Source organism: Malania oleifera, chromosome 8 (genome assembly GCF_029873635.1).
Source record: "Malania oleifera isolate guangnan ecotype guangnan chromosome 8, ASM2987363v1, whole genome shotgun sequence".
Lineage (NCBI taxonomy): Eukaryota > Viridiplantae > Streptophyta > Magnoliopsida > Santalales > Ximeniaceae > Malania > Malania oleifera.
The window spans coordinates 104,916,316-104,932,067 of NC_080424.1; the positions used below are offsets into that span (position 1 = coordinate 104,916,316).

The 15,752-nt window shown below is 37.6% G+C and overlaps 1 protein-coding gene across 2 annotated transcripts; it reads right to left on the minus strand.

Annotated features, from left to right (window-relative positions):
- Positions 1 to 4,141: 4,141 nt before the first annotated feature.
- LOC131162112 (probable 26S proteasome non-ATPase regulatory subunit 3) lies at positions 4,142 to 15,424 on the minus strand. Of its 2 annotated transcripts, none has more exons than XM_058118277.1 (9): positions 15,251 to 15,424; positions 14,888 to 15,120; positions 14,484 to 14,674; positions 6,295 to 6,432; positions 6,064 to 6,200; positions 5,765 to 5,819; positions 5,553 to 5,663; positions 5,118 to 5,357; positions 4,142 to 4,869 (listed from the first exon to the last, which is right to left on the minus strand). In XM_058118277.1, exons 2-9 carry the CDS (start codon positions 14,964 to 14,966, stop codon positions 4,357 to 4,359), a joined length of 1,464 nt encoding a protein of 487 aa, XP_057974260.1. In that variant the 5' UTR covers positions 14,967 to 15,120; positions 15,251 to 15,424; the 3' UTR covers positions 4,142 to 4,356. The 2 variants fall into 2 exon arrangements, with proteins under 2 accessions (XP_057974260.1, XP_057974259.1); XM_058118276.1 differs by having other exon boundaries at positions 14,888 to 15,000; positions 15,251 to 15,421.
- Between the last annotated feature and the right edge of the window lie 328 nt (positions 15,425 to 15,752).

Below are 15,752 nucleotides of genomic sequence, written 5' to 3' on the forward strand. Positions count from 1 at the left end.
ACCCCTTTTGACATTTTTTATGGTGTTTGAATTGGCATTACTCTTTTTGTCCTTTTTTTGTGTTGGGCCGAAATGGGGGACTTGATCTCTAGTGGTGATTATTTCCATTTAATCACTAATTTGTACATTCTTTTCCTTTTGCTCTTTTAGTAGTCATATGAATGATGGATTTTACATAAAAAGGTGTTATTTTCTCTATTTATGTAACACACTTTTTATTGGAGACACAATAAAAAGATTGTCGAAAATTTTGTTCCTGTCTTTCCCCTTCTGTAAATAATTTAAACATGAAAATGATTATAAAGTTTGCTATTTTAACATTTATTTTGTTTTAAATTGTGAGATTTGCTGCAAAATAAAAACTATTTAGTTAAAAGTTGTCATACGATGCCAACAAGGTGAAGCAAAATTATTTAGTCTATTTTTAGGAGACTTCATGGGTCTAGAAGGAAAAAAGGGATAGACATGTACTTAGCAAAAATTATCCAAGAGGACTCGATGGTAACAAGAAAATAGTGATCAAAGACCGAATTAGGAAAATAAGAAAATTAAATAAAAAAGGAAAATTTCAAAAGTAGAACAGCAGGCTTCGTTAACAAGGTCCACGTTCTCGTCGACAAAGGCACTTATGTGGTTCATCACCAAAATTTAAAGTTTCGTCGACGAAGAGATCCAGAACGGCCGAAAATATAAGGTTTAGTATTCGTTGACGAACGGCCTTCTGTAGCTCGTCGACGAATGCGCCACTTCGTCAATGAATTTGACCGGGTCAATAGTCTATAAATAGGATTTTTGTTTGCTTCCTCATTAAGAAAGCTAAATCTCTCTCTCTCTCTCTCTCTCTCTCTCTCTCTCTCTCTCTCTCTCTCTCTCTCTCTCTCTCTCTCTCTCTCTAGCACATGCCCATACTCTCTCTCTGTCTTCGGTTTCTTTGTCGTTCATCGCCTGAATCGACGATCGGAAGTTACCACGAGGATCAAGGAGCTAAGATCTACAATCCTAGCGAAGTAGATTCTTGATTTCGAGAAAAAGTTAGGGTTCGATTTTCGAGCGTTTCATATTCTTTTTCAAAAATAGGTAAGGGGATTAAGTTAAGTTAGTTTTTTAATGAAATTGAACTGTTTGAAATGTTTATGAAGTAAGTATATTTATGTTTTCAGTTGAGATTTCTTAAACCGACCGTTCAGAGGATCCGTTTTCAAACCTAGGATATACGTTATGGTATTTTCAGTATAAATGAACGGTGGAAGCTCGGTTTTATGTTTTAAACTGTATATGCTACGTTTTCTTGTTTGCCTATGGGCTATATTCAAAGTACATGAAATTGTGTAGCAGGCAAATGATATGTATATATTCTTTTGTAACTGAAATGATGAATGTTTGTGAAATACTAGAATTGCTTATGAAAATACATGATTATGTTTTCGGCCGCAAAGGCCAAGATGATGTTTACGGCCGCGAGGGCCAGGATTATGTTTAACGGTTATGAGCCGAGTTTTATATGATGACAGAGGGCCAGAGGTTTGAAATGGCAGGTTTTATATGAAATGAATATGAAATATGTTTTTATTACTTAAATTACATTATATGCTTTAAGAACACTATGAACCATTATGTTATGAGCACGATACCGTTGCTAGGAATTATATATGTGGCCATGTGAGCTCATACTGTACTGCGAGAGTGGTGTGAGTGGTTTCAGCCGATTAGCCTCGGTAAATGGTGTACCTAACCTAGAAGCTCATACTTTCAGGACATGGTAGGGCAATCGGAGCAAGCAAGAAATTGCGGATGCCTGCGTAGACAATGTTAGATGCGGATGTATGTTTGACTTTGTCTGGGTTGATCACCCCAGGATTAGTCCAGCTTTCGAGCAGCACAACCCTAACCACGGGGGTTTATACATGGCGGTTGATCCTAGGAGGTGTCTTTTATGCATATCTGTATATTTATGTAAATGATGTTATGTGATTAATGAATTGTTTATGTCATGAAAATGAAACAAGTATTTTCAAATTGTATAAGTACATATGATGCAAAGACAGTTATTTTCAATTATATGAAGAATGGGTGTTTTCTGTAAACGCCAATATATGTTACCCACACACCGATATTAACTTGATCACCCTTACTAAGAAGTGTCTCACCCCAATATACAAATCATCTTTTCAGGAAAAAACGGGTATCATGCTTAGCAATGTCGGGGGGGGGGGGGGGGGTAAAGTTAGAATAGTCTTTTTGGGAAGATCTGTATGATATCAGATGTATGTAAGTTATGTTATAAGTTAACGGATATGCATTATGGTTGTTTGGACCAAACTAGTTGTCCAGATTTGGGTCGGATTGTACTATGGATGTTTGAGAAACCTTTATGTATAAAAGAACTTAGAACTTTGGTAATGTATATATATGGAGAATATTTCATTACTTCCGTTGCATGTTTATTGTTATGAGATGGTATCGGTATACAGACGTCACTAAAGTAGTACCCCAGGCCCACAAGGGGTTCGGGGCGTTACAAGAAATTATAGAATTTTTAGCATCTTAATGTCGAGCCTAAACTAATAGAAATAAAATTATAAAGTTTGGAGATTTTGGACATATAAAAGATGGTTCGGGTTTTAACTATGTAACGCACCTTTTATAAGACAAAATCTTGAGTCTAATGAGTCAAAATTGGGTCAAGACCGTTACATTTGGTATTAAAGTCATCCTAATATAATTGTCATGTCGTGGATCTATAGAAAGGTGTAATTCCTACAATGAAGTGTGTCCACTTTGACCAAGGATCATAAATCGAACTAGGGAGTTTATCATAATTCCCCATTGTACGTATACTAAGGAGATCTCTTAGGCATATAAATAATGATTCAGACTTCAATCATATGACATACCCTCTTATAAGACAAAATCATAAGATCAATACGCCAAAGTGGACAATATACCTCACCCGGATTGAGCTTAGAGCCGGACAATAAGAATGGAATTGAGTAACAAACTACACCTCTAATTGTGCCCTTTCAAGATTACTTTATTTAGAATATTTTTCTTAGTACTCTTTAAGTTGTTTCCTACAAAATTATATATTCATTGCAAGTTGGTGACCATCCTCCATGCACATGGCAAAAGGAGAGCCAAGGCATATGAACCACAAGCAACCCCCCTCCCCTTTGTGCCGAGGGACCCATAATAACCTCAATTTCCCTTCTCCTAAATCATCTCGCACTCGCAGGATCCTACTTCTTTAGTTTAGTTATTTTTCGATGTTTTCTCTCACAAAAATTATGAGAACTAGAAAAAATAAAAGAAAAAAATGTGGCTGAATATCAGCTTTAAGAAATCCATGCAACAGCTCAAAAATTATGACTGAAAGATCACAAGATGGGAGACTTCAAAAGGCATAAGATAAAAGGAGATTGTCACCAAAAAAATAAAATGAAAAAAGTTGTATTATTATTGTTGTTGCTGTTATTAAATATCCAGAAAATTTTTTAAGGAAAAAAATTTATGACATCCGTGAAAAAGATTAATTTGTAATATTGGAGAGAGAAATTGGTCACCCTCCTAACCTGCAGAAGAAAAAGACAGTTTGTAACAGCATGAGATGAGATCCAAGCGACATTCTAGCACATGCCAATTACATTTTAATAAAAAAAATTAAAAACTAAAAATAGAATTTTAAAAAATGGTTTTATTAGATGTTGCTTTGTCGCAATACATAAGCAAAGCATGTGGCCACCATCTGTTGCTGCCAGTACCCACATGGCATGCCATGTGGACAAGCAACCCAATACCCCCATACCACGTCACATCCAACTCTTGCACATTTAACACCATGCACGTTTATAAATTTAAAAAATATATTGCAAATCTGCAATTTCTGTAGTAAAAGGACAACATGTCCCACATCAAGTCCTCGTTCTCCTACGCCGCCAAATAAATTTAAAAAAAAATAATAATAAATTATCTTGAAGTGATGAAAAATACTAAACTTGGAATCATAGTAAATAAAAAACTTGACTTAAAGCTGGCATAGGGAGGCAGATGCAGATGCAGATGCAGAAGCAGACAGTTTTTGCTTTATAAAAAATTGGCAGTAATCAGGAAAGGCATTCAAAATAGTGACATGGTGGCGACTCAGTTAAGCGAAGAACACAATGTCAATCAATCATGGGTTTGGAAGAAAGATTCAACAGAAGATGGTGATCCTGATTATATGAAAAAGAAACATATACTCAAACAGAGCCTTGCAGAGGGTCGAAGCAGAAATTATGGAAGTTCTTTAGAAGAAAAAAAAAATGAAATAAAGGCTCACTTGGCAACCAAAAACTAAAAAACCTGGAACACCATGTTATATTAAAAATCATCTTCCTCCTCTTCTGCAATATGCTTCGCAAGTTCCTGCTCCTGCTGTTGCCTCTCTCTTCTCTTCTCAGCACCTTCCTTCTCTTTGTGTGCATTTGGTGGGAACCTCAGTGCCCGAACTGCTTCATTGTGCATGTTAAGGCAGAACGCGATCCGGGAGTTGAATGCAATTTGAGGCTCGTTCGTGGAGTAGATGTCGCCAGTCTCCTTCGATAGCATGCACCCATTTGCATGGTCCAGCGTGGCATCGATTGCACCATCGTGTATAGCCTTCGCTACAATACTCTCAGCATCAGCAACTGGATTTTCAGAATCCAACCTCAACTTTTCAGCAACATCAACAAGGGAGATGCGGGAGTAGGAAATGCTGATATTGCGTAGCCCAGTCCTAATAACATTGTGCCTCAACCGAACGATAAGATTGTGTGTCCGATCTGCACTGAATGTGTCAGAAAACTTCTCTGCCACCGTCCTAAACAGCTCCAAGTCCCCGATTCGAACAGCCTGAAAGGTAGCAGAATGGAATAAAATTTTCTACTGAATTAACCTAATGAGGCACGGTTTTGGACCTAGGTGACTCAAAAACAATGCAGTAACTGAATTCTTAACAATGCTCCAAACTCAGGAACAAGGCCTTTAGAGAACATTATCACAATCATAAAGCACCACAAACTTCAATGCATTTCAAATGCAAAGGATAAATGCATTTACATGAAATGGATACAGAGAAGGCATCAAGAAGTTAAACTCACATTTGTAAGCTCAAAATATGGCCTCAAAGCCTTCTCCATTCCTTTCTGCATAAATATTGTCCTCTCTGGTATTTCCCCCAGCAACAAACGGACTATTACAGCCCACTTATTACATTGGATTCGGAAGCCTCGAGCAGCAACAGGGGCTTTCCGAGCTGCCTGAAGGAGACTCTCCTTCGCATCAGTGTACTCCAACTGAATTGTTCGAATCTTCCCAAGATAAAAGAGGTATCTACAGAACTGCAGAGAAATTGTTCAATATTACACAGACACAATTACCCTACAGCCACAATTACTAATAGAGGAGATAAATATTGTCAATAGAGAACAGGCAACAAAGATACAAATATTGCATACACCATCCAACCATAATGATAGATCAGAAACCATCCATTAAAAAACAAAACTAAAAAAGAAATAAAAATAATGCTGTACTTGCTGATTTGAGTGTGCTTCAAACCGTGGCGCCTTCGATCTCAGTTTCTCTGCCTGATCATAGAGGTTGTAATGGAGGTAATTACGAAGTAACAAGTTAAGAAGTGTTTCCTGCACCATAAAATTGGATCATATATGAGCTTCAAAACTATAACATGAGAAGTTTCCAAAGCTTCAAATATTGAAAACATTCCAGTTAACTGGAAGCAAACCTGGCCCAGTTCATCATGGCGTAAAGTTGCAATGCGATGCAAGGCAAGGAGATTGCTGGAAGCAAACGAACACACTGAATTAGACCGAGGAATTTAGAAATTAACCCATTCTAAAAAAAACACATCTACTTACCTCAGATATATACAATTACATATGTAACACATGCACATGTAAATGTGTGGTTAAAAGGCCTTGAACAGTTGGACCCACTAACCCACCTGCCCACCAACTTGACCCCAAACCCACACCCACACATATTACAGTAGACGAGAGATGTAGTGGGTTATAAGTAACTCACCCACGAATTTCAACTAGATTTCCTGTGAGCTCATAGCTATACGAGTAATAGAAGTACAGCCTGGATGCTAAAACATCAACAGTTCTCCTGTTTAGGTTCTTAAGCCGAACAATGCTTGCAGAGGAACAAGCTTTAGCCTGAAAGAGAAAACTACTGTTATTTTATGGCAACCTGACATCAGTTTACTGTACAAAAAATTAGAGGAGAAAATGAAGTTAGAACTGATCAAACCTCATTATATTTTTTTTGGTCAATCAGAAAAAGTAGCACAAGCAAGTGGCAGTATATCTCAAGCTCTGGCAGCAAATGCTTCCCTGGAGCTTGAACAGCAGAAGCTGCTGTATCAACTTCCATGTCCTGCTCATCTTCCTACAACCAATATTACAGCAGACAACTTTAACAAGAGTGATTTCAAATCAGAATTGAATATGCATTGGAAGTTCAACAAAAAATATCAAGATGTTAATATATAATCAATCTACAAAGGCCATAATTTGCACACCCAGAACATTGAAAGAAGTCGCTTGAACATTCCTGAAATCCCAATTTCTACCCTAAAGAATCAGACAAACACCTGTTAATATCTCAGGTTGATGCAACTCACAAGGTGACGACCACTATAGTCTCTCAGTACATCACCTGAGGTGAACAGTATATAAAAGCAACCAATATCATGGTTTCTATATCTGCTTCCTAAAAAAATCATGGATGCAGGTAAAAGCAATTTTTTGGAACCATTCTTTTGTTTTAAGAGAGTGGGTGGCCCGGGTAGGCGTGGTCATCACAAAATGGCCCCAGTTAGGAAAGTAACAATTATGTGCAGGGAAAAAAAATTATCACCTAACTGGAATACTATTTCTATTTAATTAAGAGCCATTAGCTACCATATTCATAAAAGCCCAAATAATCAAGTATGATTGTGCAGTTTCATGTCTTGAACAAACCACACCCAACTCAAATAGGCTAGCACCAACAGAGGTATAGAAAAGTAGAAAAGTTTAATCAGTAATCATAACTCAAAAGAAAATAAGGTCGCCATTATTAAAATCTATTTTGTAAGTTCACTGACAAATAGCCATACAGCATAAAGTAGCAAGTTGCTGCAGAAGTTTCTGCAGAAAATCATGGTGTGAGATTAGTAAAGGTTCAAATCATTTTGAGTGAATTCTCTTGTTGGCAAATGATGTAATTTTATTAAATTTTTTTTTCTTTTTGGGGAGGAGTGGGAGAGGAGGGAAGATGCCAAGGAATGCATCTTCAAAGTACTAGTTCTTTAGAGTTTCTTCAATTTATGTTTTCATAGATGGATAAGATTAGCCACGCATTGTTAAAGCTCGTTAAAGCTCTCTTCTTAAAGCCCAAGCTCATGAATAGAATTGTAATAATTAACATCCGGATATAAATTTTCAAAATAAGAGGTTGTTTTGAGTTACAACCAAAAATCCTAGGGACTAGCTAGGCACTCCCCCTGCCTCTCTTCTTATTTAACATTCACCTAGTGCACTGGACCCCGCACACACAGGAGCTTTGTGCAACGGGCTGCTCTATTTATTTTATTTTTGTTGGTCATCAAGATCTTATTTTCACTCTACAGCCAACGAATTGTCTTCCTTAACATGAAAAACTCCTGCACTATGTTTGGATATAGGCAACAAATTTGGATTTGTATGGGGAGACATTGGGTCCTATCCATAAACATGTACGTACAAATCCAAGGTTCAAACTCGAGTCTCCTAGACACAGGGTCAGTCTCAAGGCTTCAAAGGTCAAGTGTCAAGTGACTAGAAAGTGCCATATATAATGGTCTCAGCCCAACTCAATTCAAGTATTGTCTTTGTATCATGGAAGCCTCACAGGGTTGAGTCCATAGTCACCAAAAAAAAGCTAGCACCTTAGTGAACCACGTATTGATACAAATGTTCCAAAATGTGGAACATTTTTGTTCCAAAATGCTAAATCTAACGATCCAAAATTTTAATTCAATATTTTTCACATAAAATGACTTTTATTAGTCAAAAGTGAGGAATCGTCACACTTTAATTCTATTTATGTCATTATTAATCTATTCCTCAACAATTTCTGCCTTTAGAAACACCTCAACATCCACTCCAAAATATTCAAGTGCCATTACACCTTTTTCACTAACATATCTATTTATATATACCCCTAATGTTTCACATTTTAGAGCATGTGTCGTACAGCAATCTCGTTTCCAAGTTCTAGGTAACATTGTGTTGTAATATGTGGCTCATATCAAGTGGAACACATGTGCAGCGAAAGCAGGCTGAAGAAAACAAGGAAGTTGGTCTGAAGAAACACTGTCGACGGTTTGATGGTTACATCAACGATTTCAAGCAAAAGCCAAATCAAGAAAAAAACCGTCAACAGTTTGCATAGTCCATCGACGATTTCAATAGGTTGGGGATACTGGGGCAAATCCTCCACCAATTGATACAGGAGTATTTGACGGATCCCTCAAATACCTTTGTATGTGTTGGGTTAGCATAAATACAATGTTGTAACCCTAGTTTTGATAGATAGTGAAATTCAGCTGCCGCTTGCTCCCGTGGACGTAGCCATTCTGCCTAACCACATTGAATTCTTGTATAGTGTGTTTATTGCTTTCATTACTTCTGTGTGTGTTTCCGTATCGCTCATTGTAATTGTTGTACTGCACGATCATTTCCACTTGTTTTATTGCATAAAAATTGGTATCAAAGCTATACGCTACAATGTCTTGGATTTCTTTTGTGAAGTTCAACATGGTCAAGTTCGATGGATTCAAAAATTTAAAACTATGGCAGAGGAGGGTCAATGATTTGTTAGTATAGCAGGACATGGTGAAGGTGTTATACGGAGGGCAGCCCGAAGGCAAGGACGAAATTAGTTCTAAGGAACCGGAATCGAAGGTTGTGGCAACTATCGGGCTTTATCTGGCTAATGACGTGATGTATCACGTCATCGATAAGGAATCACCGGCAGCAATTTGGCTAAAACTGGAAAGTCGGTATATGTCCAAGTCATTGATGAACAAGCTTTATCTTAAGCAGAAACTATATGGTCTTAAGATGTCAAAGGATTCGAATCTAAACCAGGACATCAACGTGTCTAGTCAGAACATCAGTGATTTGAAGCGAGTTGATGTAAAGTTCGATGACGAATTCAAGGCGTTCATGCTGCTGAATTCCCTACCTGCTTCTCCTACGTATGAAAATTTGATTACAACTCTGATGTGGGGAAAAGAAACTCTCGAATTAGAGAAGATCACTAGTGCTCTTTTAGGTTTTCACAAGAGGACGAAAGCCAACGATGAGAATCTACAAAGTGAAGGACTTGTGGTGAAGGGTAACCAAGAATGTGGGTGAAGCAAGTTCCGGAGCGGACTGAGTAACAATAAATATTGGTCCAATTCCAGGAAGAGGAAGGACATACAGTGTTTTATGCACTCATTACTAGTAGCGAGGATCCTACTACTTTTCAAGAAGCAGTGCACAACCAAGAGAAAAGTAAATGGATGGGTGCTATGGTGGAGGAAATGGATCTCTGCATAAGAACCAAACATGGGAGTTGGTGCAACTTCCAAAGGTTTGATGATGATTCATTTATTTTTCTGTTGTTTTATGTGCATGACATGTTGATTGCTACGAAGAGTATGAGTGAGGTCAACAATTTGAAAACCTTGTTGAGCACAGAATTTGACATGAAGGATTTGGGTAAAGCCAAGAAGATTCCTGGGATGGAGATTCGCAAGGACAGAGCTTCCAGGAGATTGTGGTTATCTCCACGTAGCTATGTTGAGAGGATATTGGAGAGGTTCAACAAGAATAATGCAAAATCAATGAGTAGACTATTGGCAAATCATTTTATATTGTCTACACCCAGTGCCCGAAGACAAATGATGAAGTTCAAGACATGTCAAATGTTCCATATGCTAGTGCAGTGAGGTGCTTAATGTATGCTATGATTTGTACAAGACTGGTCTTGAAACAAGTTGTCAATGTGGTGAGCAAATTTCTTTCAAATCTGAGACGATAGCATTAGGATGCAGTCAAGTGGATTTTCAGATACTTGATGGTTAATACAAACTATAGCATCGTGTTTGGCAGAAAATAGGGTGATCCTTCAGTTGTGGGATATTCGGTTATGTGGATGCAGACTATGTAGGGGACTTGGATGACAGGAGGTCTACCACAAGGTATGTATTCACTCTTGCAGGGGGACCTATTTGTTGGAAATCCATAGTTCAGTCTCTAGTTGCACTATCTATTATTGAGTCTGAGTATATGGCAGTGGCTGAGGCTGCCAAGAAAGCTTTGTGGCTTAAAAGATTGGTCAAGGAACTGGGTATTCAGCAAGGTGAAATTCAGTTGCATTGCGATAGTCAGAGTGTCATTTATTTGGCAAAGAACCAAATGTATCACGCGAGGACCAAGCACATAGATGTGAGGTTCCATAGGATCAGAGGATTGGTTTCTTCTGGTGAATTACTACTTGGGAAAGTTCACACTTTTGAGAATGCAGCAGGCATGTTGACAAAGTCTATTACCATAGACAAGTTCAAGCACTACTTGGACTTGATTAACGTCTCCAAATGCTAGATGGAAGACGTCCCAACCTATTGTTCCAGGTGGAGCTCCAGGTAATGTTTTCTTTTCTCCTAAGGGGTGAATATTCGCCAAGGTGAAGATTATTGTAGCATGTGACTCATATCGAGTGGAACACATGTGCAAAGAAAGCAGGTTGAAGAAAATAAGGAAGCTAGTCTGAAGAAACATCGTCGACAGTTTGATGGTTACATTGACGGTTACATCGATGGTTTCAAACAGAAGCCAAATCAAGAAGAAAACCGACAACAGTTTGCAGAGTCCATCGACGGTTTCAAGTAAAAAGCTAATTGGGAAGAAAACTGTCGATGGCTTTCTTCGGCGTTGTTTTTTAAATTTGAACTAGGAAGATCGATAGGTTGAGGATATGGAGGCAAATCCTTCGCGGATTGATACATGGGTATTTGAGGAATTCTCTAATACTTCTGTACGTATAGGGTTAGCATAAATACAATGTTGTAACCCTGGTTTTGATAGATAGTGAAATTCAGCCGCCACTTGCTCTCGGGGACATAGGCATTTTACCGAACCACGTTAAATTCTTATGTCATATGACTATTGCTTTCATTATTTATGTGTGTGTTTCCGTATTGTTCATCGTAATTGTTGCACTACATGATCGTTTCCGCGCGTTTTATTGCATAACACATTGGTTGAGTCTAAACCTTCCTTATGTGGTCAAGACCTTCCCAATATACCCCTAATACTCCCCCATTTGATCTCCTATGGGCTCATCAGAGTAGCTCACATCTATATGTTAGACCCACCCACATGGTAGTACAACGAGGGCCACTTTAATATCAAATTTACTAGCCTTAACCCAATTTTGGTGATGTATCAGTCACTTTATAGTTTATCCCATTGGACATCACAACTTTGTCCCATAAAAAGCACCTCAAATGAGATCTAACCAATCCTTATAGGGCCAAAACCCAAGATCTCCCTAGTACACGCTCAATGTAAGATTGTAGCACTACAAACATGGAAAACCTAAATCAACATTAAAATAGCAAGAGTGTAGGGATTTATCAAAATACATGGAGCAAAATTTAAATAAACATAAAAGTCCTAAGAGCAATACAGTATATATTTCCAACCAAAAAAAAAAAAACTACACATACAATTGATCAACAAGCAATCAACATCACACATAAACAGCAACGCAAGCTGTTATCATTCGTGCAATATTTTCATCTATACTACCTTAAAAAATACGGAGAAAGGACATGTGATTTCACTCATGCCTGAAACGGTGCATTCCCAACCTTTAATTTGGTCCATGTACCTATAAGGTTCGTATATTTCTTTATCTTAATGGTGTGAATCCAACCGTTGTTGTATTGAAAAAAATACAAAGAAAGGTGCATCTATAGTTTCATACAAGCCGCAAACGGTGTCTTCTGCAGTATAAGCTTTTCTACACTGAGTCATACATCTTTGGTGCCTCCCCCTTCTCTCTATCTCTCTCTCTCGGCCTTCCGCACTCTCTCCCTCTGAATTCAATCTACATCCAAGCCTTCATCAAGCAATCATAACCTTCCTCTTCATGATGATCATGGATGCTATGTCCCCATTGATCGATGGAGACAACAAGGATGTCTAAACTTAACAGCACTCTAAGCCATTGAAGTTACGAGGTTCAAGGAAGAGTACAGAGACAATAAGTACATCAAAGCCATGATGCAAAGCATGGCAGACAATGAGAACGCCACCCCCTGCCCCCCCCCCCCAAAAAAAATCTTCCGAGCTTGCAAAATCTGATGGAGGGGGGAAATGAAGGAGGAGTGTTTGCAGGTTCCACCCAAAAAATTACAAAATTTGCACCTTGTATTAGTATTTGCCCTACAACGAAATTCAGGATCAAAGGCTAAAGAAATTCTTTAAATCAAATGCATCCCCTCCTCCCAATAAGACACTGCTCTTCCCCTCAAATATTCAAATATATTTATAAACACCACCATTTTTCTTCTTCTTCTTCTGTAATATCAGATTTTTCAAGGGTTTATTTATTTATTTTCAAGCACAAACTAGACCTTTGAGATCTCGGCTTCTTGTTTCAATTTATGGTCTCTTTTGATTTTTATATTGCTTAAGTCTGCCTCAAAATTCTATTAAATTTATTTTAGATGGGCATCATATATGATTTCTCAACTCCAGAATCATTTTCTGAATTAAGCAAAAGGACTCTTGCTTTGCTTTAGCCGGTCTTCATCTTTTACATGGGAATCTTGGCTATTCTCATTTAAGCTTTCATATTATTATTATGAATTTTTGCAATACATTCAGCTATGAAATTTTTCAGAATTATTGGAAGATCAAGAAAATAGCTTATCTTCCAAAAAATGACTTGGGCTTTGTGTTTTGTGATTCATGTAATTTTTAGTAGAGGGAGGCTCAAAGGTGTATTTTTTCATAAGAAAATAGAGATCACACCAAAAAAAATATAACACATAGACCACCAAACAGTTAACAAAACAAAAATGCTTTATTAAATACAGATTCTTTGCAGTGAATTAAACTAGGATTATGTGCATCAGTTGTTCTCAATGTCTTATAGTTCATGGGTGACAGTGCCAAACTTCATAATGGAAAAACCAACTTTATAAAAAAGGGGTCAACTTTTGATCTTTACAGGATCAGATTTGAGCCATGAACTTGAAAGGGGAAAAAAATGACATTCTAAAGGCACAATTTCAAATATTCAAAGATGCTAACTCTGGTTCCTGTGATGCATTATATGTCAATTTGAGTACATGGGTGTGTATTCCTTTAGAATAGCATCATTTTTCTGCTCATAAAAAGGAGAAAAGAAAGATGAGTGCTGTCAAATAGTATCAGCGCCACTACATTTCAGTGTTGCTGCCACTGCATTGAGTGCTGTCAACATCAAATGGGAGCTCTATTGAATGGCAATATGAAAGTGTCACTATCAAAGGCTGTTACTCACTAACTCAACGTAATCAGGATAATTATAATACAATTCTTCCGAATCCAACCATTTTTCAGCACAGAATGAAGCCCCTTCATATTCTGTATCCTGCTGATTTATTTTTAAATGCTTGTCCTCGATCGTGCAATACTTAACATGTGTTGAGAATAAGAATTTCAATTTTTTTTTATTTAGATTTGTGCTTCAACTACACAAATCATTAAAATTCCCATTTCTGTGAAAATTTTGGCAGGCCAATCCTATAGGTGCTATAATTTTAGAAGGCATACTTGTTCTCCTTGACTCTAAGTGTCAGAGTTGATGGATATGGATATGGTTCTTAATGCAGGTTATTTCCTTGCTTCCCCATTTTTACGAATGGATGCTTTGATTTTTTCAATTTTTATGTTTTTTTTTCATTCCAATCATCCTTTTTATTTTAGAAGACGCAACAGGGTGCAGTATGAGTATTGCTCCAACAAATATTGTCTGGACAACTATCAAATTTACTTAATTGATGTATTTCTTAAACAAGCCATAAAATTTTGGATGCCATGCTGCTTAAATACTTCTAAGACCACAGAAGCACAGCATAAACAGCAGCTCCTGGTGTTCTTTCTTCAATGAGTACTGCAGCCTATCCATGATCCTTCCCATGATTGCAAACTGGGAATTCCTTGCAAATGAATTGCAATTGCAGAGAACTTGAATTTTGCCTCATGACACATCTAAAATTTGCTTTGATATTTAATCTACTTACACTCATCTAAATAAGCATTTATTATTTAAATCCAATCATTCCTAAATAGAAACGAAGAAACATGTGAACAAAACATGAAAATTCTCACAATAAACTTCAAGACAACTGAAAACTTCCACATCCTTACCTTGGGAAGATACACAGATAGCCGGGTATAAGCCTCAGAACCTGGAACAAGAGCAAAATTGAGAAAAGCTGAAAGCACTGGAGCTGTCAACTTCCTCCGTAATGCCATTGTGAGACGCACAGCACGCACAATTCGACGCACTTCTTTGGCATAAGACCCCGACTCAATAAGCGCTGCTATCTCCTTCAAATCTATATAACCGCAAAACCCACAAAAAATAAGCGAAGAGTAACAATGATAATTTAAAAACTCTATAATTTGCAACGACCCGACCCTAGAAGCAATGCAATCTTCATCAAATTTATAAACCCAAAAACCCCGCAGAAAACAGCAAATTCCATGTAATAACAATAATAAACCTAGATTTTGCAATTGATTCAGAGAGATAATGACTTAATGCTTACGCTGTAAGGTCGATGGGACAGTCGAAGAAACAGAGTTCGAAGGAGCAGGATGATCTTTCATTTCCACGTCTTGGGTCATCCTGAACGATCTCTATCAGAAGAATCCGTTTCTCCTGTCAGAAAAAAACAAACAACGAAAAGAACATTCGTAATCTTCAAAAATTCCCAGTCTTCAAACGGGAGGGTTTATAAACTTCAGATTTTCCTTTTGTTCTCCTTTATTTTCCGACGATCTACCGGCAAACAAACACGGCAATAAATAAAATTTGTAGGCGAAAAATATAGGAACTGGATGATTAATTAAGAGAATGATAAGTGGATATTTAAAGATCACAGTGTTAGATTGAGGGAAAAATCACTTACGAATGTGAGTAGAGTGCGATGGGAGCAAAGCTAGGGTTTATACTTTGGACTTTGGAGCGAGCTTCTCTGGTGCGTATCACTGCTCTCTTTTCTTTCTGTTCAAGTAATAAGGTGAACCAGATTTACTAGCCATCAGGTTTCTAACATGCGCGGGGGGTAACCAAGGCCCCTTTTTCTCCACATTTTACCTGTCCTTCTGGCGTCCATGTCCGCGCGCGCTGGGCTGTGATGGGCTGGGCTGGTCCAAACGGGAGATACTATACAGAAGCCCAGTACTTTTTTTATTTTTCTCACAATGAGGCCCAGATACAATCGATGTTACTTTTTAGGCTCTTCTTTATAGAGGGGAAAAGTGCAGGTAGTGAAAAAAAATTTGTGATAAAAATGAGTCTAACCACTAAAATTTGTTAACTATTAAATATGTAAAATTATTAAAATTAGGATTGTGCAATTGTTCGGCCAAAAATTTGAAAATCGAATTTTTCCGATTCGATGAGGATGA